General features: G+C 50.7%; 1 protein-coding gene across 1 annotated transcript in view; it reads right to left on the bottom strand.

The window, feature by feature from the left end:
• The window catches only part of ASTN2 (astrotactin 2), a 319,829-nt gene that overhangs the window by 198,276 nt on the left and 98,509 nt on the right, over positions 1–23,044 (bottom strand). Inside the window, 2 exon segments of the mRNA XM_068211459.1 lie at positions 4,056–4,202; positions 17,487–17,594. Coding sequence (XP_068067560.1) covers positions 4,056–4,202; positions 17,487–17,594 — 255 coding nt within the window.

Below are 23,044 nucleotides of genomic sequence, written 5' to 3'. Positions count from 1 at the left end.
GGGACAGAGCCAACACATGGGCAGCTCATCAGGGTGGAGACACTGCCCAGACTGGGCTCTGATCCCACAGCAGGATCCCTGCCTGCCCACACTGAGCTCTGATCCCACAGCAGGATCCCTGCCTGCCCAGACTGAGCTCTGATCCCACAGCAGGATCCCTGCCTGCCCACACTGAGCTCTGATCCCACAGCAGGATCCCTGCCTGCCCACACCAAGCTCTGTGCACCTCTCTACACCCATCCCAGAGCCCAGTGAGGTGCAGAGGGATCACCACAACTTCCCTGGCACACATCTCAGAAGAGGAGGGAAGAAGGCTGTAAATGCCCAAGATGTCTTTGACAAAAACCTGCTTTATGCCCTTTGCTTTATTTCCACTTATAAAACAAAGCCCTACAAACCCCTCGCTAAATGCAGCTCTTGCTTCCCTCTGCACTACTGGAGGATCTCACCCACCTCTCCCACTACAGTACAAACATCCACCCACACCGTATATAACCTCTCACAGGCTGTAAAAATGGGAAGCTTTAATTGATACTATATTTCATACTGTTGTGCAGCAAGGACATACTCCAGGCTGAGCCCTCCAGAGTATCTTTCTCCACCCTGCCTTCCCTGCAAGCCATTCCCATTGCTCCAGCTCTACTTTTTTGAATTATTACTTACAAGAAAAAAAAACAAAACCAAAAAAACAACTATTGAATGTAGAGCTGAGTGGCTCCCATATTCATAAGAGGTTTTATTACTCAGATGGAGGGACTCTCTTTCCTTTCTTCACCCCTTTGACACAGCTAAAGGGTCCTCTAAATAATGCCTTGCATTTCCATATCCTCATAAAATCCACTACGGTTCTTTCCATAAATCTGAGCCACCTCTGAGATCAGAACAATTCCTCCAGCTCAGCACGGGCAGGGGCTGCCTCGAAACACAAACCCTGGAGCAGCAGAAGGGAGGAGAGGATGCTCCAAGCACAGTGTTCGAGAGAGGATTTAGAGGCACCAACCCGTTTCTGGGAAGCAGGAGGTCCCAGCCCTCCCTGCCAGCCACGGCAGGTCCTGCCAGGCTCTCCTTGATCCAGCTGCTCCATGAAGTGAAGGCACAGCAGCTGTGCAAACCAGGCAATAACTGCTCAGCGGGGAGCGAGGCAGGGGCACCCCATCGAACGAACAAAAGGAATAAAACAAAACGAGGGAGAAATAAGGGCAATAGAGACAGGCTGGTTATTATAGAACTGCTGCTTGGAATATATCCTCCCAGCTTGGCTGCCAGTTGGCTTCTGGTCCCAGTCCTTCCCCTCCCTGCCACTCCAGCAGGCTCTGGAGCTGCTTTCTCTAACGCCATTCTTGCTGCAGCAGGGAAAGCTGCTCTTCTCCAAAGCTGGAGACATTTGGGGAGGTTTTCCCCCTCTTTCTTTTCTTGGCTCTGGCTGCTGGCACACCAGAACTGGCTGGCATCTATTTAAAGTTTCTTTCAAAGGCGAGTTCTCATCGTCTAGGAGAGCGATTTCTTTCAGCCTCTGCCTTTGTTTGGCTTCTCCTGCAGAGGTGCCGGTAGCAGCTCCGCTTTCAGATTTTCCTTGGCTCCTGGTGCCTATTGAAATTCCACATTTCAAAAGGGAATGAGAGGGCACCGCTCCCTCGTATGGGAACATCTCCCATGAATGCACCATCGCTGCCTCCTCGCAGAGCCTGCCTTATCATCCTGTGCAGCACCAAAGGGAACAGCTTCGGGAACCAGACGATTTCAGCGCAGGGCGACACTCGCGAGACGCGGTGCCGCTGTCGGGTGCCACACCAGAAGCTGCTTCAAGACTGATCAAAGCTCCCAGACTCTGCCAGGCCAAACACGTCAGCTCTGTTGTCACCTCGATGCCACAGGGATGCTGATGCCAACCCCCTTCAGCAGCCTGTAAAAAGCAGATTTAATCCCCCACGGGAGATCTCCAGGGAGGAGCAGGTCCCCTCTTCTCCATCAGCACCAAACTGCAGGTGCTGGGCCTTGGCAAACGCATCCAGCCACACTTTTCCTGGGTATCACTGAAATTTACCAAACCAGCTCAGTTCTGTGATGTCTTTAAATGCTTTGTAATATTTTGCTGACAGTTGGGTGGCTCCTTGGGATTTGTTGTTATTCAAAAAGAAGGGACAACTTTAAGAGCTTTTTCTCTTCCCAGGCAAGAGACTGTCATCGCATAAAATGCTGAGATTTCAGGGAAAGTGATAGCCACTGCAAAATGTCTTGGCTGCTTCTATGTGAAGAATTTGACTGTTTCTCATAAAAAATATTTTTAAAGTTTTTGCAGTTTGTGATTATATTTTACAGTTTCATTACAAAGCTCATTTTAATTCTTCTCCAAACCATTGTTACCAGTCCTGTTGCCACTTTCTCTTCAGAAAAGTCATTAAGTTGGGACTGGAGATCATCCCATTTCCCCCAGTTTCAAGGATATTAATCTGCTTTATTGGTATTTCATTGTCATTTCATTCGAGTGTTCCCTGCATCTGCATAATTTGCATTGCCACCCCTTTCCTGGTGACAAGCACAGGTTCAGCTTTCCACTTTCATTCTACGGAGTCTCACTGCATTTTATTTTCTTTTTCAGGACACACTGTCTTTCCTGGGCCAGAACCACAAGCTGGGAGCAGGATGCTGAGGTCCTGTCTCCATCCCTGCCTTCCTGGCTGACCTTCAGCAAGTACCAGAACCAGTGCGAGCTCCCAGTGCTGCCAGAACTGGCCAGTGCCCATGCCAAGGGGACACAAGTTAGCACTGGAGCAACCTCATGCCCCAGATGCAGGAGTTTGTGTTCTCCAGCTACTTGGAACCATCTGTGAAGATTTCAAATATTCATGTGTGGCTTGGACAATCATTAAAACCTTTTAGAAATATGTCAAGGTGTAGGCAAGTCCCTTGTTTCAAATCCTTAAATCACAGAATGGTTTTGCTTGGAAAGGACCTTTAACATCCTCTTGTTCCAACCCCCTGTCATGGGCAGGACCACCTTCCACCACACCAGGTTGCTCAGAGCTCCATCCAAACTGGCCTTGAACACTTCCAGGGATGTGACATCCACACCTTGATGTCATCTTCATGTCTCCACTGCACTGGTGTTCAGTTCCTCCAATGTGTGAACACAAAGTCGATGCTCTCCTCCTCTTTCCTACAAGGGCCAAGCTGTGACCACTGGGCTATCCCAGCTACCCAGAGACCACTCTTAGCAGGGCTAATCCCACTTCAAACATGCCAGTGACTCCTAGTCTGCCATGGGGTGATGATTTCAGCCCCTCTCCACCAGTCCCTGCAGCTCTCATGCCACTGTGTGTCTTTAACCATCTCCCCCTCCCCAAAATATTAATTCCCCAAGAGCTGCCCTCCACTCCAAAGCTCGCAAAGCAGGGGCCTGTCCCAGAGCTGGCTGCACCAGGACACCCCAGCAGCTGGTGATGCATGCAGCATGTTTCTGGCAGAGAGAAAGTGCCCCCTCTGCATGCCCCAAGCAGTGAGATGAGTGCAGGAGCTGAGGAATTGGAACCGACTGAATAATGGGTCCTGTCTGCTGGAAGAAAATGAAATTTGCCCTCATGTTACTGAAAACTTGCACTCGACGCTCACTGCGCATTATAAAGAAAAGGTCAGTGAAACACAACAAATGCAAGGAGCCCAGCTGGAGAAAGCAATAAATAGTGACAGCAGCACTTGTCTAATTTATCAAAGCATCTCTGCCTTTGCTCAAACCCCAGCAATTTCCCTCCATGCTGCTGCAAGGGCTGGGATGAGCAGCTCTGCTGCTGCAGGATGAGAAGCTCTGCTGCTGCCTGTCTGTGCAGCTCCCAGGGCTCCTCACCGAGTTTGGAGGAGAACAGAAATATCCATCAGACACAATTAGCACCAATGCTAACAACAATAATATTAATTGACATGACTGAGATTTTGGCCTCAGGCTCGCAGATGTGCTTGTGGGAAGGGAGATCCCTGCACTCAAACACAGCTGGGGCATTTCTAAAGAGAGGGATCTCCATGTCCCAAACACAGCCAGAGGGGCAGCAGGAGCGTCTTACCATCAGCGATGAAGTGCTCGGGGACGTGGAGCGTCACCTTGACGGTCAGCGGGCAGGAGAGCTGGGAGCCGCAGACCACGGCCAGGATGCAGGAGCTGACCGCGATCAGCGTCAGCGCCGTCTTGTTCACAGGGCTCTTCATGGAACCTGCAAGGCACACACAGGGGTGGGTGGGGGGCCAAAAGGGCAAGCTGCACCCAGGGCTTTCTCAGCAGAGGCAGGGGAGCACCAGCATGGGGAAGGCAGGCATTGAAAACAAGGATGGGAGCTCAGCAGCAGTCTGCACATGCCAGGGCTCCCATCACACATTGTTTGGCACGGGGCTTCATTTGGCTTGAGGAGGGAAGATCTCAAAAAAATCTGCCCAAAGCCCTGTATAGACCCTCTCCCTGGGAACTTCTATTCTCTGGAATCACTCATCACACCTGCCGTGCTCCCCTGCTGAAACCACCATCACTTTTTGTCAACATTGGTTGGCTTGGCAACCCACTGTGAAACCCTCGTGGGGCAGGACAGCGTCAGGATGGCTGAATCACCATCAACAGCAGCTGGGTGGGACAGAATCCCCAAGTTTCATAGGGAATGTGGGGAAGCTGTGCAACACAGAGAGACCTGGCTGCCCCAGAAGATTCAGCTGTTCTTATTGGATGCAGACTGGAAATGTCAGGTGTCCAAATGAGACCCCTTCTACTGATGGAGATGACCAAGAACTGTCCCAGACCACCACCAGGTCTCCACTGCCCAAGCAAGGAGTGCTTGGAGCCTGCATCCTTGAGGCACAGCTGATCCCCCTGGACCTGGGGTCTGCCCTGCTGCTGCTCTGACTGCACTCCATCCCCCATGGCCCCCTCATCCAACACCTTGTGCCAGCACCCCGCTCTGCTCCAAGATAACGACGAACACCTCACAAGGTTCCTTCTCCACGGCTTGGGATGCACCACTTGCAGAGTGTGTCCATGGCAAGGAGAGGGCACAGCCCAGAAAGGAACCCAGAGGCTGCACAGCCCATTCTGGTGCAAGCTGAGATGACCCAGCTGCCGGCAGAGGTGACCACAGCCCTGCTCAGGATTCAGGTGAGGACACCTCTTAATTTTGGGAAGCAGCCTCTCCCCACTTGCACCCCAGCCCTCACCACCTCATCAGCAAAGCGAGATTTAAAAAGCATCAGTTTGAAAACTGAATTGGAAATGGATCCAAGTCAGCACTTGCATACTCTGTGATTTGCCTAAAGCTGCTGCTGGTGCCAGGCCAGGGATCTCATGCTCAGCACAACCTCTGCTTTCCAGGCAGGGCACCAAGCCCCACCACAGCATCCCCAGGTTGGAGCCTGCACAGGGGATGCTCCAACCAGGATTTGTAGGACGGGAGAAGTGGCTGATCTGCTGGAAAATACCCCCATCACTGAGACCAACAGGAGCAAGTAAATTGATTATTTATGAAGCATCTTCTCCTTTCCTTATGCATGGATCATCTAAGCAGCCATCCCACTCCTATTTCACAGCTTTATCACCGATCCCCTGTGCCCCTCACCTTGCAATCCTCTTTTTTCTTTTCCAATCTTTATTCATATCATCAGCATAAGTTAGCACTTCCTTGGGAGGCAAAATCCTCCTCTTGCTGGGCATACTGTGCCTGCCACAACCCCTGCTTGGCTTGAAGTTATGACATGAATGCAAAAAAGAAAAAAGAGGGGCGGGAAAATAAAAAAAAAAAATTGCAAGGAAAAAAGCCCCCATGAAGATAAGTGGACGAAATCAAATATACAATGGACCAGACAACGCTGGATTTCACCCTTATAAATCACCTTTCAATCCAGGGTCTTAAAGTGCTTTGCAAACATTAAATCATAGATCCCTTATGAGTGAGACAAGTATTATCCCCTTTTCACAAAGAGCCCAAATCCCAGGTATGATGGCAGCTTTCACCAAACTGCAGCCAGAGTGGAGCTGGAGGAATTAGGATTTCACACCCTTGCCGGTCCATGTGGCTTTTTCTGTCCCTGTGACTCAGAGGAGAGCAGCACAGGGGCTTGAGACAGCAAAAATGCTTTTACAGTTCCATGAGTTTGAGCTTGGCTGCTCAAGGAAAGGGACAATTGCTCCACGTCTCCTGTAAGTCCCTTCCCTCCTGCACTCTCTCATTTCCACCACTGCTAATCACTGACCTCTAGAAGTGCCTGATGTTTGGTTTCGACCAACTGAACCAAACCAAGGGGGCTTCTGCTCGAGCAGAAATTGGGTTTCCAGCTCAGCTCTTTATTGTTCACAACCAGTTAGCTGCCAGGTTTCAAGGGAGACTGCTGGAAAAGCATTTAAAGAGAGGGACTGGGCTTTTGTTTTCCATCTCTTTCCCTGCTCTGCAGATTGCTGTTGCTCCAGCACTGCTGTTGCTCCAGCACTGCTGTGCTGCATTTAAACACCTATCTGGAGATAATCAGCTTCACTCCAAACCTTCAAAACCACAAGCAAATGTATTTTCAGCAAGGCCCTGCTAACCAAACCCACTTCAGCAGGTTGTCCAGGGCTTCACCCTGCTCCAGAGGTGAGACAAACTGATCCCTTCCTTCTTCAGCCCAGCGAGGGGATCCAAACCCAGCTCAGTAGCTCAGGCAGCTCCAAATAAACCAAATGCCATAAATGAGAGGTTGACCTGGCTAAGCCTGGGCTTTCCCTCCTCTCCTTGTCATCTCCAGGCTTTCAGGGAAAGACAGATTTGAAACTCCAGGTGCACCAAACAATCTGGTATCAATGTCCTTTACCAAGAGGAGGAAGCTGGGTGGGGAATACAAGAACTTTATAGATGGTTGAGAGCCCCAGCACCCAACAGAAGTCCTGGTCTGGGTCTTGTGGGGTCCAAAAATCCCAGGAGAAAGATGGTAACCAGACATGGCTGAGACCAAACTCACTCCCCAGATCTCTCTCCCCTCATAAATGCTTCATATATTAAGATAATCTCTCTGTACCTTTAATCAAAGATGTTTCTGTAGTGTTCTGAGAGGTTGCAACAGAGTGGATCTCCAAGTGTTCACCCAGGCAGTTTTGAAGGGAAAAACGTGGACCATGGGGATTCCCAGGGAGTCTGCACCCAAGCAGCGGGCAGGGCACATCTCCAGGACAAAAAATAGGAATAAAGTACTTCTATCCAGAGAGAAGTAACTTCTCCCCACAGCCCACAAAATCCAAGGAGAGAGAAGCAGAAAGGAAAGGCAAGGTGCTCCATTTCAGGGCAGAATCATACCTGACATGCTCCCTGCTAGTGATCCAAGGGTGGCTTCATTAGACTGGAAAACAAGAGGAGTGTCCAGCACCCTGGTCAGAAGCACGCTGGCCACCACCACCGCCTTCCCCACCCAGGATTTCTTTTTCTCCCCTCAAACCCCAGTGCAAATTATCCTGGTAAGGATGTGAGTCCCTGCTCAGAAACCGCTTGCAAAGCACCACATTCCCCTGAAGATTCTGCACCTGCTGCAAGATGAAGATAAATTCAAAGCCACTGGTGTAAACACTCAGCAAACAGCCCCTCCAAACGCACCGTGTCTCCTTTGAAATATCATTTCCTCATGTATTTAATTACTCACTGCTTTGTACACTTTCCTTTGCCCGCCCAAAAGACAACGAGGGGGGGGAAAACCCAACAAAACTCTGGGCTCGAATCTTCTTAATACTGGCAGTACTGCCTAAATTTAGGGGTGAGAAGAGAAAAAAGGAAAAAAAAAAGAGAAAAGGTGTGCTCAAGACCACGTATGGATTTATGAGCAACACAAATATCCTGTGTTCTCAGTAATATGCTGTTTCTAAATCAGGCTCATAAATACATGCTTGGGAGATTAGTCTATAAAAAAAAATAAACTTTAATTACCCCCTCTTTATCAGCACACAGCCCGTGGTGTTAACCATATGTGGGTGTTAAACGCCAAGTGCTTTGCAATTTTCCCCGCCCCCCCGGGAGACAATAGCATCATAGCATCACAGGGAACATTCCGTGGCCACTCGGATATGGAAATGTATTCCCAGCACCCGGGGAAGACAGGGCTGGGGAAGGCGAGCGGAGAACAGCGAGTGCCGGGAGAGCTTAGCAACCCCTGCCGAGCTGTGCTGCATGCAGAGCGCCCAGCTCGGGGACAGCAGCACCCCTGGGGGACAGCAGCACCCCTGGGGGACAGCAGCACCCCTGGGGGACAGCAGCACCCCTGGGGGACAGCCGGCCCAGCCCAGCCCAGCCTGCACCCCTGGGATGCTCCCGGAGCACGCCGGTGCTGCCGTGCCGGAGGAATCGGGCTCCTAATGATCCGCTGTTGTGTTGCAGCAGAGGCTCACTAATAGGATAGAGCAGCGTTTCCAGGACAGCCTCACACACAGACACATCCCGAGGTGTTTTACGAGGGGCAGATCATGTCCAATCAAGTCAAACGCCAATTAAGATGAGCAGTGGTGGTTGGCAGGAGGCTCTGGACATGGAGCAGCCCTGCATGGGGAGGGAGCAGCACTGCCTGTCTCCCCTCCTGCCCTGCAGCCTCCTCTTCCTCAGCAGGATGGTCCCTCTGGGGGATGGGATGGGATGGGATGGGATGGGATGGGATGGGATGGGATGGGATGGGATGGGATGGGATGGGAAATTGGGATGGGATGGGATGGGATGGGATGGGATGGGATGGGAAATTGGGATGGGATGGGAAATTGGGATGGGATGGGATGGGAAATTGGGATGGGATGGGAAATTGGGATGGGATGGGGACGGCAGATCCTTCTTCCAGTCAGACTCAGCTCTCCTGCACCATGACCCCACCATGCCTTCACACAGTACCCAGCCCCTTCCTTCTAAAGGGGAGGGATGTGGATGCAATGAGCCCCCCAGGCAGGGGCTGAGAGCACAGGCAGGTGTTCCATCACACACCATCTACACCACACCTGGTCCCAGCCTCTTCTTGAAGCATCTTCTCCACTGCAGCCCTGGACAAATCCCAGTGAAAGTGCCCACAGCTCCAGCCCAGATCTGGGTCAGAGCTTGGGCACTGGGCAGTCTCCAGCCTCATCCCAGACTCAGCAGGACGTGGATCAGCCCTGAAGTGGCAGCTTTGCTTGCCCTGTGTTGGGGGAGACCCCTGAGGAGACCCTCCAAGGACGCAGAGAGTGCACAGAGGAAGGGATGGGGGAGTGGAGGAGGAAAGGCAGCCACGCTGTGCAGCAGAAGGGTGAGATCAGTCGCTTCTGGATTTATAGAGGATTAGATCTTGCTGAGCACATGCTGAATCAGATTAATACTATTAACATTTATGAATTATCCTCTAGCAATTAGCAAGACGTCCTCCAGCACAGCACAGGGAGCTGCAGAAAAGGCAGCGCTGGGCTGTGGGTCAGGAGGGGAGGATGCCAAGGGGTGGCTTGGGCACTGCGGGGAGGTTGGGGTTGGGCTGCTGGACCCCATAGCAAGGTCAAGGGCTCATTGACTGAGCTCCCAGTGAGCTCTTGTGCTCCTCCAGCAGCCTGAGCCTCGGCTCTTCAGGTGCTCCTGGAGTTATAAAGCCTTATGTACTGAATAAATGTATTTGTTTCCTAATTATACAGCTGTTGGTGGTGCTCCCCCTTTGCTCTAAGGCATTTGCTGCAGCTGGCAGGGAGACCTCACCAGCAAATTCCAACCACGAGGAGGAAGGGGGCAAAGGCAAAGCCTTGAAGGCTGGGCAAGGAATGAGCAGCTGAGGAGAGGGGGGAAATACAGATGACCAAAGTGGCACAGGCTGAGGTGCTGATCCACCAGCCCCATCAGCACCAGGGTCACCACGGGCAGATTCTCCTGCCCACACATCTTAGACTTTCTGGCACGGCAAAGGAGGGAAGAATTTGTGCAAACTCAATTTGCTCTCCTGGCACTGTTATATTTTTTTGCATTTCTCTGGGCAGGGACAATTAAAATCAATGAAGTCAGTTTTGCTTTCATGTTCTCAGTGCTGAATTGGTTGAGATAAAATCACATTAAAGAAACAGCTACATATTTAAAGGTAGATATTGCCTGCACTGGAATTTTCTTTCATGAAAATCAATGAAAGCACTTCTCCTGGAATTAAGGCCTGATTTTTTTTTGTTTTACACTCCAAATGAGTCCCAATTTTACAATATACAAGCACAAAGGCAAATCTGAGTAGAAAGTTTCATTTTAAGAAGGGAAAGCAATTTTCAATACAGTGTAGCAAAAACATTATTCCTACAGGAAAAAAAAGGGGGGGAAGTAATCATTATCTATGAAATAGTTTGTGTTGAGTCACAGCCCAGGGAGGATTGTGCTCAGCAAGTGAAGGGCTGGTCAGACAGATTAATTGATTTTAGAAACCAGGAGGAGAGCAGTGATGGAGGCCAGGGTGGCAGGAAGGGCTCAGGACCTGGCAGATGTCCCAGGGGCTGGTGGCAAGAGATGTCCAAGGACTCAGGGTGCTCATTCTGGCTGGATCTTCACCACACTGCCCCACTGTCCCACTGTCACCCTGCAGACTGAGCTGGGATCAGGGAATTGGGCTGCAGTCTCAAAAAAAAAAGTCCCAAACCATCTTTTGCCTCCATCCATTATTTCTGGAATAGGTGCAAACTGACAGAACAGGATGAGAATGCAAATCTCTGCTCTGCAACAGCTCCCCAGGGTTGGGGCACATCCGTCCCTGCCTCAGTTTCCCCCACAGCCAAGCATCACACAGGAACAAATACGACATCCACCACCCTCTGCTCCCTTTCCTGCTGCAGCCAGGAGACAAATCCATCGTGCCACAGGAATCCACAAAGAACCACATCTTCATTTTCCGAGCGGCACCAGCCCTCGCCCTCCTCCCGCCCGCATCCAGCTCCGTGTTTATGTTCGGCTTCCTGGGAAACAAGAGGCTCGTTACCATGCGGAGGGCGACAGCAGAGCGATTAGTGAAATTTGTTACCCACATGCTCTGAACAAAATTAAATTAAAAGTGCTGCTTTGCTGTCAAGATAAGGGCCAAGCCGGAGAGATAATTTTTCACTCTCAAACACTCAATTACTCGCTGAGGCTGTATCAGATACAACCGGAAAATAAATAAATAAATAGGAAGACCCGCACTGCCTCCAGGAACAGATGTAAAAGCCTTTATCTCCAGCGCAGTCCAGGGAAGTTAAAGTGCCTGTGGCCACCGCAGCTCCACCAGCATTTACCTGCAGCCCCTGGTGCTGCCCAGCTCCAGCTTCCAGCAGCAGCCCCTCTCCCAGCAGCTCAGTACCTCTGGCATGGGCAGGAGCATGAGTGCACCCCCACACCTACAGCCACCAGCCATTAAGGGAGCAAAGAGGCAGCTGGAGCAACCCCAGCCCAGCTTCCCTGCACAGCCGGAGTCCAGCAGGGATGGAGAGGGACTCAGAATGGGTTTTATGGGCTGTTGCAGTGCCTCATTGCTCTGCAGGCAAAATAAGCCATCATGAAAAAGCACCACACTTGTTCACTAGCTGGAAAAGCAGCATCCATGACGGAGAGCAGAGCACGGCTGGGAAGGAGCAGCATCCCCCACTGCCACACTGCCCTGGACATCACAGTGTGAGCATGGCTGTGGTGCCAGGGTGCAGCCTGCAGGGAGACAGGGACCTTGGTGCTCTGGGGCATAAAGACAAGATTTCTATCATGAAGGCAACTCATTCCTGAGATTTGGGGATCTGCAGGTGACATGGGAGCTGCAGTGTCCCCTCTGGGGTGCTCTTCCCTGGCCTCACAAAGAGCAGCACAGATCCATGTGCCATGAACCAGCTGGGTGTGCAGCACCCAGGCTGACCTGTCCATCTGTCCCTGCAGGGAGCAGCTTCCCTGTGTGTCCTTTCCTGAGGAATCCTAAAGGTTCTGTGTCCCTTCCTGAGGAATCCTGACAGCTCTGTGTCCCTTCCTGAGGAATCCTGACAGCTCTGTGTCCCTTCCTGAGGAATCCTAACCTGTCCATGCCATGGGCTGACCACACAAGGAGGGGATGGACACAGGGCTGCCAGGAAGGGAGAAGCATCCACAAGGACAGACAGACAGCACCAGACACAGACAGACCCAATCTGTCATTCCTTCCTTCATGCTCCTGGAAACAGCCCAAATTGACATGTTTGCTTTATCACCTTTTGTCTCCCACAACATCTCTCCCAGTTTTGAAGACGAGTCAAGCCTAAGGCAGAGCAGGGAGGCAATTCCCTGAGGAGTATGGAAGAGTGGAGTGATGCCCTGCCTGCAGCATTCACTCAGCTCCAGCGAGGCCAATGGAGCCAGCAAAGAGAGCAGTACCCAAATTTCATTCTGCACCTCGTTTAGTTCCCCATGAAATAATAAGTGCCTGCTGCCTCTGGAGATGGGAGAGGATCAAAGCGAAGCTTCCTCATATGTAGTAGACTCCGAATACCTAATATTCCTTTATAAAAGGCCTTGTTTTAAACACCAAATACAGAGGCAGATCAAAGCTCAGCTTCTCGTTTCTCTAACAGCCCTCAGAAAGCTCTGCCAGCCAGCCCAGCACACACGCACACGGGGCTGACACCAATCCAAGGTACATAACTGAACTCTGCTAATTTGTCAAAACCATCACCGCGTGCTATGGAAACAGCCAGGTGCTTTGTTCACAGACACCTCAGCTGAGGAGCATCCCAAAGCCATGCCCTCCCTTCCCTGGGGTGCTGGGGAGCTGGAACAAGAGCTGTGCAGGAAAACAGAGTGGGATGTTCCCCCCCTTCTTTTTTTAACAGGAGGTGCCAGGAGGGGTCAAGAAATCCCAGACCCAAGCGTGGGGGAGCAGGCTCAGGGTGGTGCAGCTCAAGCTCAAGCAAATACCAGAGACAGCTTGAGGAGCAGCAGCCAGCTGAGGACACTCCATGAGACACCCCAGGTGGGTGGACACTGTGCTGGGTGCCCTCCAGCACACCTCAACCATCACAGGAACAAAAGTATCCCTTTGCCTTTGCACACCACGCTTTGTGTCTGGGTTTCCAGCAGCTCTGTACCTGACCTCTGCTTGCTGGGGAGTGACATCAACCCCAGACTCAGGGGTTGGCAGCAATTGTGGGGATCTCCTGGCAGGTCCCAGGGGCTCAGACACAGGGGCTCCCAGCAGGTCACAGAGGCTCAGACTAGAGTGCAAGGGAGGGCAGAGAGTCTGTGGGTCTCCAAGACAAATGGGCTTGGGATGGCTCAGCCCCTCACAGGGTCTCCGTATGACATCATCACTTTCCCTGCCTCAGTTTCCCCCAACCCAGGAAGCTGAACAGCATCTGCTGCACATTTCTGTGCTGCAGAGCAGCTGATCTGTGGCCTGAGAAAGCAGAGGGAGGTACAGGAACCTTGCCTGTGCCTCCCCTCCAGCAAGGAGGGGCTCATTATACTCACGGAATCCTCAATGAGATGGGCAGGGAGCTGATACAGCTTTGGAGTTACAGTGCTGCTGCTGATTCTCCCACACCTTTCACTATTTGATTTCCTCATCAGGCAGGGGCTGCCTGTGACCAGGGGAACTCGAGGCTGCACAGTCAGACATGGAGCTGAATCTATTTTGCTGGGCACAAGGCAAACCCCACCCCAGAGCAGGAGGGATGGAGCAGGAGTGGAGATTGTGCACAGGACTCTGCCTCCTTGCTTTAGGGGGATTTTTCTACTAATATTTTCCTCTCAAACTCAGACTGGAACCTGACTGAACACATCCCACCCTGAAGCATCAAAGCTTTGATATCACCCTGCTGGCCAGCAGGGGATATGGATTCACATCCTTACAACACTGTCAGGCTCTCTCTCACAGCGACTTTAGTGCTGGTGGAAGGTGTGATGACCGACAGCCCTGGAGACAAAAGCCATCTGTGCACCACAGCCAGAATGCAAAGAAGGTCCACAGTTCCTGGTACTTCCAGGGGAATGGGAATAGGAAAGGGAAGCCAGCCCCCACAGCAAGCAGAGACTTGCAGTGCACAAACCTGTTGCAATTAAGTTGCAAGAAAATCTGATTTCTGGAAATCCTCGAGGAGTCAGTGCTGAGCGTCAGCAAGAAGGACCAAACCTGCCATCCCTGGCTCCAGCTGAGGGTCACTTCAGCCTCTGAGCCCAGAGCTGTGCAATGCCTGACAGCCTCTCTCAGGACTTGTTTCACTTGGAAAAGCAATCTGAATTCCAGCTCTCTTGAGAATGCATGCTACTAGAGCAGAGCTCACCCTGATCTGTCAAAGAGAGGTGGAGAGTGGGGAGCTGGTGTGGGCACAGGCAGGGGACTGTGGTGAAGAGAAAGGGTGTCTCACTGAAGATTTGGGTGCGAACAGAGCCCTTTTTGGCATAAGCCAACAGTGCCTCTCCCAGCTCAAATCCCAGAGACGGGGCTGAGCCCAACAGCAAAGACCAAGACTCCAGGGGAAGATCTCTGCTTTATTCCTTACACTCTTCTCCCCTGTAATTTCTCTGGAGCCTTTCCAAAGATATGGTAACATCAGTGTAAGGGCATCCCACAGCCCTAGAGGCTGGGAAGGTGAGTGCTGCAGCATGCTGTGGCCACAGAAGGTGCTGCCTCTTACATCTCCATGTATTCCTGCGCTGAAAACCAGGTACCAATGGGTCTGCTGCTCCTGAGCTACCAGAACAAACTCTCCCTTGCTGAATTTTGTCCTGTGGGAATGTCTCTCTCTAATGTGCCTTGCCAAAGCATTAGAGAACCTGCTGTCCTCCTTCTCCAGGAGACACAGGAGGCCACTTAACCAAGCTCAAATAAAAGCAAACCTGCAGACCTCCTAAGTGGAAACTTCCCGTCGCATCATCTGGGATCAATGCCTTGACAGTGCAAGTAATTAGGCTCAATCCTACAAAATCTTAACCGAGGAGAGAAACCCCAAGGAATCCCTCTCCTTGGACCTGATAACTATCCAAAGGCACCTGCAACGACACGCAAGCCTGGCGAAATCGATAGGGGAACATCATTGTAAGAATTAACTGTATCTGACGATGCATCCTTCTCTATTAGAGTTACGATCCCGTCCAATTATGGATCTTGGCTGAACTTGTAATTATGAGTTCGGTACTACGACTTCCCACTACGCTATTGCTTTGCTTCCATGAGGGAGAGGAGAGTCAATGAAAGGATAATGGAAAATTCCTTTCAAGGATGCAGCGATGGCCAAATTTATCTAGACAGGAGGGGAAGTACAATGGGGACTTTATGCAAGACAATTCCCTCAGTTAGCCCCCAGTGAACATGAACAAACCAGGTTCTCACAGCATTGCTCAAACACTAAGGCAGATCTAACAGGCAGCCCTGTGCGACGGCGCGAGGCAGCTCTGCCTCCTGAATTCCCTTCAAACCCAGCCATCAAAGCTGCCCAGGTGAACAACAGCTTATTCACAGGGAAAGAAAGGAATTCTTCCCATTCATCTGTTCCTTTATATTTGCCCTACAAGGAAGCTAAAACCAACAACCAAAAACCAACACAGACGTCAATAAAAATATCTTTGTACCCGACATCCAGTATGAGCCTTTTTCAAGAGACTTACAGAGCAGTCGACCTCAAGGGGAATGGCATCAAGGCAGACTTGCAAAGATTTATCTGCCTCTCATTAAAACACAGTTTTCCATACCTTCCCTGTGCCCGATCACCCCTTTCCCTAGTGGAAGCTGAAAAAACCCCAAACTTCAGTGACTTTTCCAAAGTACCCAAGGGTGTCACAGCCTGCCCAGTATTCCTGAATAAGCCACTGCAAAAGCTACTCTAGCACCTGGGAAATTTGATCCCTGAATTAGCAGTGTTTTAGAACACTTTCTTTTGTCCCTGTTTGCAACATAACCAATTCCCTCCTCCTGTCACACAGGCACAAAGATGATCAGAGGAGTGGAACATCTTTCCCATGAGGAAAAGCTGAGAGAGTTGGGATTGTTCAGCCTGGAGAAGAGAAGGCTTAGGGGCGAATACCTGCAGCCTTCCAGTACCAGAGGGGAGCTGGAGATGGACTCTGAAGAAGGACATGAACAAGGGGAAATGGCTTCAAACTGACAGAGGGTAGGGTTATAAGGCAGTTTAGGCTTAAGCTTATTGGGAAAAAAATCTTGACTATGAGGGTGGGCAGACCCTAGCACAAGTTGCACAGAGAAGCTGTGGCTGCACCTGGATCCCTGGAAGTGTCCAAGGCCAGGTTAGATGGGGCTTGGAGCAGCCTGGGATAGTGGAAGATGTCCTTGGCCATGGCAGGGGGTGAAACAAGGTGATTTTAAGGTCCCTTTCAACCCAAATCATTCTGGGATTCTGATTTTATCATTTTCCCCTCAATGCAGCTGTGTTTGTATCACAACAGGTAAGGAACTCACAAATCATCTCATCCTGTTCATCAAAAGCTCATTTTAAACATGGTGATGATTTCTCTTGCTTCTAAAACACATGGAAAAGAATAAAAAAAAACACAACACACCAAAAAAACAACCCCAAACATATAAAATTGCAGGCCCAGCCTTTGAGCAGGAACAACTGCAGCACACCCCTGTGCACGCGTGAGTTTATTCCCGTGCGTAACCATCGAGCTGATCAGAGGTGTTGAGGCAATTTCACATTCAAATAAACACACTGGAAGCGTTTATGGGAATGGCTCATCATGGAAACAAATGGGGCCGCGTGCTGCTGCGGTGGGCACCGGCATCTATCTGGCTGCCGCGCTCTGCCGAGGCCCGGCTCCCTGCACAAAACAAATGGAGGGAGCAGACCCACTGTGCAATTTTTAAATTGCTTCCCAACGGAGTTATTTCCCGACAGTGATTTTTCAAACCCAGTAGCAGCAGCAGCAGCAAAACTCGTCCTCTCCTCCACCAAACAGCTCGGGCTGAGAGTCCCGAACAAAACCAATCCAGCATGATGTGACGAGAGGAAATGCGGACACTGATTTCAAACTCCAGATGATATTTCAGTTTCTTGGCTCCTCTAGCTCACAAAAGAGCCTAAAGGGACTTGGGTCGACAAATCCCTGCCCCAACCCTTGTTTTGAATTTGTTATTTTTAATTGCCTTTGGGCCAAGAGGAAGGCTGGGAAATTTTCATCCAATGAATGTTTTGCATGGGAAATAAAAGGCAGAAAACAGGAGTTTGGAGCAAGGAATTGCCTGGGAAACCATCCCTGACAGCTGCACTGGTGCCAGGACAAGGACAAACACAACCACTCCCCACTGGTGCAGCTTTGGGGAAGTGACAGGGCGTGTGGAAGGTAACTGATATTAAAAACCACCAAAGAAACCCAGAACCTCAGCAATATCACTGGGAAATGGGATTTATGGCTCCTGCGCGGTGCTGCATCACACAAACAGCACATCTTGGGATGTGCTTACCACCACAGACTGGTGTGGCTGTCCTTTAGACTCGGGCAGTATCAGACACCATCGCCCATGGGCCAGTCAAGGTGCTCAAGCCTTTCTTTTCCCTGACACCAGTGTGCAGTCACAGCGTCCTTTCTTACCTTTGCTTCGCCTCCGGCTCCGATACTGCTCCGTGTAGAAGGTGAGCTGGGTTTCATCGTCTGCCTCTGAGCCAGAGTTGCCTTTGGCACGTCCAAACCCGATCCCACCTGCAGGCAATAGAGAGGAAAAAATCAGCCCTGGCATCTGGGATGCTCAGGAGCAGGTGGAGCCAGGAGCTCCTCAGCAGAGCTGAGGATTTGGCCAGCAACCCCCACTCCTTGCTAAGGTTCTTCGCTTGGGGTCACCAGTAGTGATCAGGAACTTTTACCACTCATGATTTCATCAAAAATCAAAGCCTGACAGTGCCTATAGTGATGTGAATATAAGCAGACACTTTCTACCCTCAGCTATAAAAACACAAATATATTTCAAGGGACTTACAAAGAAAACCCCTGAGTGTGGCAGCTGCTCTCCCCAAGGACACCTCCATGGTGAAATGCAGTGGATTTTAGCAAACCCAGCAAGGACAAATGGTACAGGGGGAATACAGCCCTTGGGGGGCACCCAGGACCCCCCTGAGGGTCTTTCCTGCTCCTCAGCAACCAGTTTGGCCCATCTGCTCCCCCAGTTTGCTGTGACAGCAGCAGTCAGGACTGACAGGAGCAGGGCTGGCCCATGGTTCACCCGGCCTGCTCCTCTCCAGGTATGGTGTGGGATGCAGCAGGAGCCCAGCTGGCATCATCCTCAGAGCCACCAAAAAGCAATGGATGCTTAAAAAGCACCACAGACCATAATTGGCAGAAGTTCTTCAATCTTTGCAGAGCTTAAAGCAAAGAGGCCTCTGGGGGTTGACAGTGGCCCTTTAAACTGCCATTAAAATATTTTACTGTTTTTAAAAAATCTTTTATTCTAGGCAGCAGCACAATTTCCCCATTTCTTGGCAGGAGAACAGAAAATGAGCAGTGCCTTCTGCCCTCTGAAATCCTTAATCACGGTGATGAGAGGTGGCTGGCAGGAGCCAGAGAGACATCAGGAGCTCGGCACGTGGCTCCTGCCCTGGCCATGCCCTGACCTGGCCGAGTAGTGCCCTCCAGGGCAGTCTCAGCAGCAGGGCAGGAAGGGGCTCTGCTGGCTCCTTTCCTCCTGGAAGCAGCAGGAAGGGTCAGTGCTTGCACACAGCTGCATTTAGTGCTTGGCAGGGGACTGGGGGGTTTAAAGACCCCAAACCATGACCCATCATCAACCCCTCTTCAGCCCCAAACACCACAAAAAAACATCCAGTGCCATGATGCACCCACACCAAGGGGTTTGAAAGGCACAGCAGAGTGGTAAGACCAATAAGGCTTATTTGCATGAGTGAGGAAAATCTTAATTAACCTGGGCTTCTAATGCAGGCCCTTGGGCAACCAGCCAGGGCTGCAGCCCTGCTGCAAATCTTCTCACTAAGCAGGGGCTGCTGCAGTGGCCAGGGCTGGGGGACAGACGCCAGCTATGGGAGGGTCCCCCCACTGCTGAGAGCTCAGCACAGCCATTGCCCCGTCCTGGGAGAGGGACCTGGATGCTGCCTGTGCAGGTAGGACATGGCACATCCCTCTGTCACCTTCCCTTGCACCAGAGCTGGCCCCTTTTGCACAGGCAGATGGCTGGGGTGGACGGAGGCAGCGACGGGGTGCTCTCTGTGCTGTCACACCCCTCTGAGGTGACCAGGCAGCTGGCACACGCAGCAGCTGCTCTGCCAGCCACCGGCCCAGCCCCCTCCGGCCACTCCGCCTTTGTGTGCCGGCTGCGTCTCCGTGATGGATGGAGCTGACATGTTAAATTACTCAGGCTGGATGTCTTCAGAGAGCTGGTGACAGCGATATTGCATTTTCTGATTACCCGGCAGGATGTATAAATACAGGAGTTGTGAGACCCGGCGCAGGTCCCCAGCCCGCAGCGGAAACGTCTCCTCTGACCCAACATGCAGTGCCAGAGGTCAGCCTGGCAACACCAGCCTGGGGCACACACACGCCTGCCAGGGATGTGCTTTTAATCCTCTGTGCCATCAAGGATGCTGGACCACATCTTGGTGCTGGTTTTGAGGATCTCAGAACCCGGCTGAGGCAACCTGGAGAACACAGGGACACTAATCCTCAAGTAATCCTGTCATAAACATGATTTCATCTTTAACTGGCCCCAAAATCTGACCAAATTAGCCCAGTGAGATGTTTACAAGTGGGGTAATGCCTCTTCTTCCAGGTCCATTACCAGCCTTGGTCACAGGCTGTTCACCAGGGCACGGGGCTGAGGATACTCATGATGGGACCAAGGATGCTCACGGCAGAGAGCACCCACGAGCAATTACTGATGAACAAGGACAGCATCGAGGTAAAGCCTAGCAGTTCTGCCTGGTCAGCATTCCCTTTTCTTCAAAAACAGGGAGAAAATCACCCAGTATCAGAAAAGTAAAAGATCCTAATCACTGCAATTGGTTACAAACTGGAATAAGATGCTTAAAAGACAGAGAACAGGGAAATGGCAATTTTGAAGTGCTGGGTATCAGTAATGCACTGGCAACTCTCTCCAGCAGCTCTCACAGGGAGATACACCCTCTTTACACCCAGTTTACTCTTGCTTTTGAGACTGGAGAAAAAACAAAGCTCCCCTTCCTCACCCAACCCCTCATCTCCTGCCCAGCTCGTTCAGCAGGCAGTGGGGCAGGAGGCAGATGGGGAAGGGGAGCTCAAGGAAGATGCTCTTGTTTCTAATCCTGTTTGCAGATTTACAAGCTTGTTAATCCCTTCAAATAGATCTCAGCTCAGGCAGGCGCCAGGGCAGGGCGCTTGTTCTGAGTGCAGCATTAATTTAGTGGGGAGCAAGGCGGGGTGCCAAGGCAAACACCTCGTTATGGTGTAATTAAAGACAGTCCCGTTAATGTAGAGTGGGGATAAGGAAATAAAATTCAGGAACCAGAGTAATCCCCAATGACTTCTCGTTAGCTGAAGCCACGTGTATATTTTTAAAAGTGAGATTTTTGTCTTTAAAGAGGAAATAAAGGACAAACATTACATTTTTAATCCTTTCCCTGAAGCCAGGAGGTTGTAGAACATCTCAGGGAATGAGCTATAGATGTAAAAGGAATCAAAACTGAGTTAAAATAAAGAAATAAGTAACAGTAGCTGTTTGGATAACTCCTATCTGAGGCCAAGCTGACCTCAGCTACTTAATCCTGCAAAGTTGGATGTTATAATAGAAGTGGAAGCTCAGTTTTGTCCCCAGCAGTGCCATCTTGGGTGACATCTTTGTGATCTCCCTGCCCTGCAGCCACTATCAATGGAAAAAAGAATTCTCTGCATCCTTTTCCTCCAGGAAAAGGGCAAATCCCTGTACATACCACAGAATTCAAGACCCGCAACTGCCCTCATCAACCAGGTTGGGTTCACCTCATTCCATGCTCACTCACCCCATGCACTTCTGGGGGTTCAACAAGGCGCTCTGTTCTCAGGCTTCCCAGTAAAAATGGGATGAGGAATGCCCTCCCCAGCACAGCAGCAAAGTCCATGCACTAAGAGCTGGCAGGGCAATGCAATTAGCTAAGTGGAAATTATTCAGTTTAATTAATTTAACCCTGAAAACAGCACCAGAAAACTGAAAAAATAAATCTCAAAAAAAAAAAAAAAAAGTGTGGTCAGACAAAGGTAAATTAGATGCAGATTTAAGGAGGAAAACAAAAATACACAAACATTTTCTTTTGAAACTTACCCAGTCAACCCCAAAACCATAAAAGTATAAAGAAAAAAAGCCCTTTAAAACAAAGCACCCTATGGCAGGGGTATGTTCACACACGCTGGCTTCACACACAGCTGAGGAGAACTCTTCCTCCTCACCAATCTTTCCTCTTCCTTCTGTCTCTACCCAAAACACCCCACCAGTGCAGGAGGTGCAGCAGCCAGGTGACAGTGCCATGGGCTTCCACTGTGAAAAACTGGGATCATGCTGATCCCAGTCAGCAGCCCTTGCACAGCCTGAAGGGTTTCATTTTCACCGAGGACCAACTCAAAGAGCTGGACACGATATTATGACTCAGGTGATGTGAAAGCTCCCAGGTGAACTCCAGAAAAGCCTCACAAGCAAAACGTGGTGCTCCACAGGCACCACAGCACAGTCAGACAGGGCAAGGTGAAAGCAGAGGTTTCCTGGCAAAAGCAGGGACCATGGATTAGCCCAGCTGAGCCTCAGCTCTCCTCCCTCAGGGAGCTTTGGCTAACTCAGGGCACAGCCAAGACCTCCAAACTACAAGAACTGCAGCTCCGGCAGGCAGCAGATGCCGATGGACAGCACATTGTGTCTCAGGAGAAGGACCATTATGGGTTATTTCTTCCCAAATCCAGAGTGTTTTTAAAGCCCTGCCCCAGGAGAGGGCACCAGACCCCCTCTCTGCACACAGCAGCCACCCCCAAGGCCACCTCCCGGCCCCGGGGCTGGGCACACAGCAGGTCCATCAGCCAAACCCACAGCCTCAGCCCCTGCCCTGCTGCCTCTCCCCAGGGCATCGCTTCCCGCTTCTGGGGCAGCCAGGTTGGGATGCTCTGGGGCGGCATTTCAGGATCAATGAACGCTCTGGAATGCAGCATCCCTCCCTCCAGGTCTGCCAGCCCCCAGCAGAGACTTCTTCCTTCCAGCCCACGCCTCCCACCCTCGGCTCTCTCCATCCTCGCTCTCCCTCAATTATTTATAAGCTCTGAATGTGCTTCACTCCACAGAAGTGTTTAGGGAGAAAGGTTGTATGAAAGAGTCATTAGACAAAATAAAGTTATATGGCACTGTAAATAGAGAGGGTGGTGTGGTCTGGTGGGGTTTTTTTTAAGTCAATCTACTAGGGAAAACAGCACCTTTCCCAGAGCTGCTGGAAACACTCAGGGCAAAATCAGATTTAATGAGGAGCAATGGGCAGCAGCTTATGCACAATCAGAGCAGGGAAGTAAAGCAAGGCAAAGTTTATCCCAGATTTGTTTCCCTTGGGCTGGGGATCAGGTTTGGATGGTTTATCCCATCCTTCTGAAGGAGTAGCACTCGGAAACCCTTTCAGAGCCTTTCCATAGAGGGGGAAATCCTTCTGCTGTGTGCAGCTCCTGCAGGGAGAGTGCTCCAGCTGTAGGTCTTTGATGAGGTTAAACATTAATTAAATCAAACCACAAGAAAATAATTACACACATGCATCCATCAGGCTGACTTGTCACTACCCAGAAACAAAGTTGGATGCAAACTCCATCAGCGGAACTGTCACAGGGTTGTTAGGAGGAAATGAATGTATCCCAAATGGACAATTTCATTTAAGGGTAGGAAAAAACAACTCTCATGGATTGCAATGGATTAATGAGGCAAAGGGTTTATGTTTGCAACTGGATGGAAAATGTAAACATCCCGAGTTGTGGTATCATCCTTCACCCTGAAGGGCTGTTTGCACTCCAGCCACTTGCCTGCCTGAGGCACAGGTAACCACAGGCTGTAAAAACAAAACCTCCAGCACAAGAAGCCAGGGAATGGGCAGGGAAAGGCATGCATAGCTCAGCAACAGCACCCAGCCACCATCTCTACAAGCAAAAAGATATTTAAATTAAGAGGGAAAGAGGATGGA

Source organism: Anomalospiza imberbis, chromosome 21, assembly GCF_031753505.1.
Source record: "Anomalospiza imberbis isolate Cuckoo-Finch-1a 21T00152 chromosome 21, ASM3175350v1, whole genome shotgun sequence".
Classification (NCBI taxonomy): domain Eukaryota; kingdom Metazoa; phylum Chordata; class Aves; order Passeriformes; family Viduidae; genus Anomalospiza; species Anomalospiza imberbis.
The sequence above is the reverse complement of the archived record's forward strand: the minus strand, read 5'-3'. Positions and strand labels throughout refer to the sequence as shown.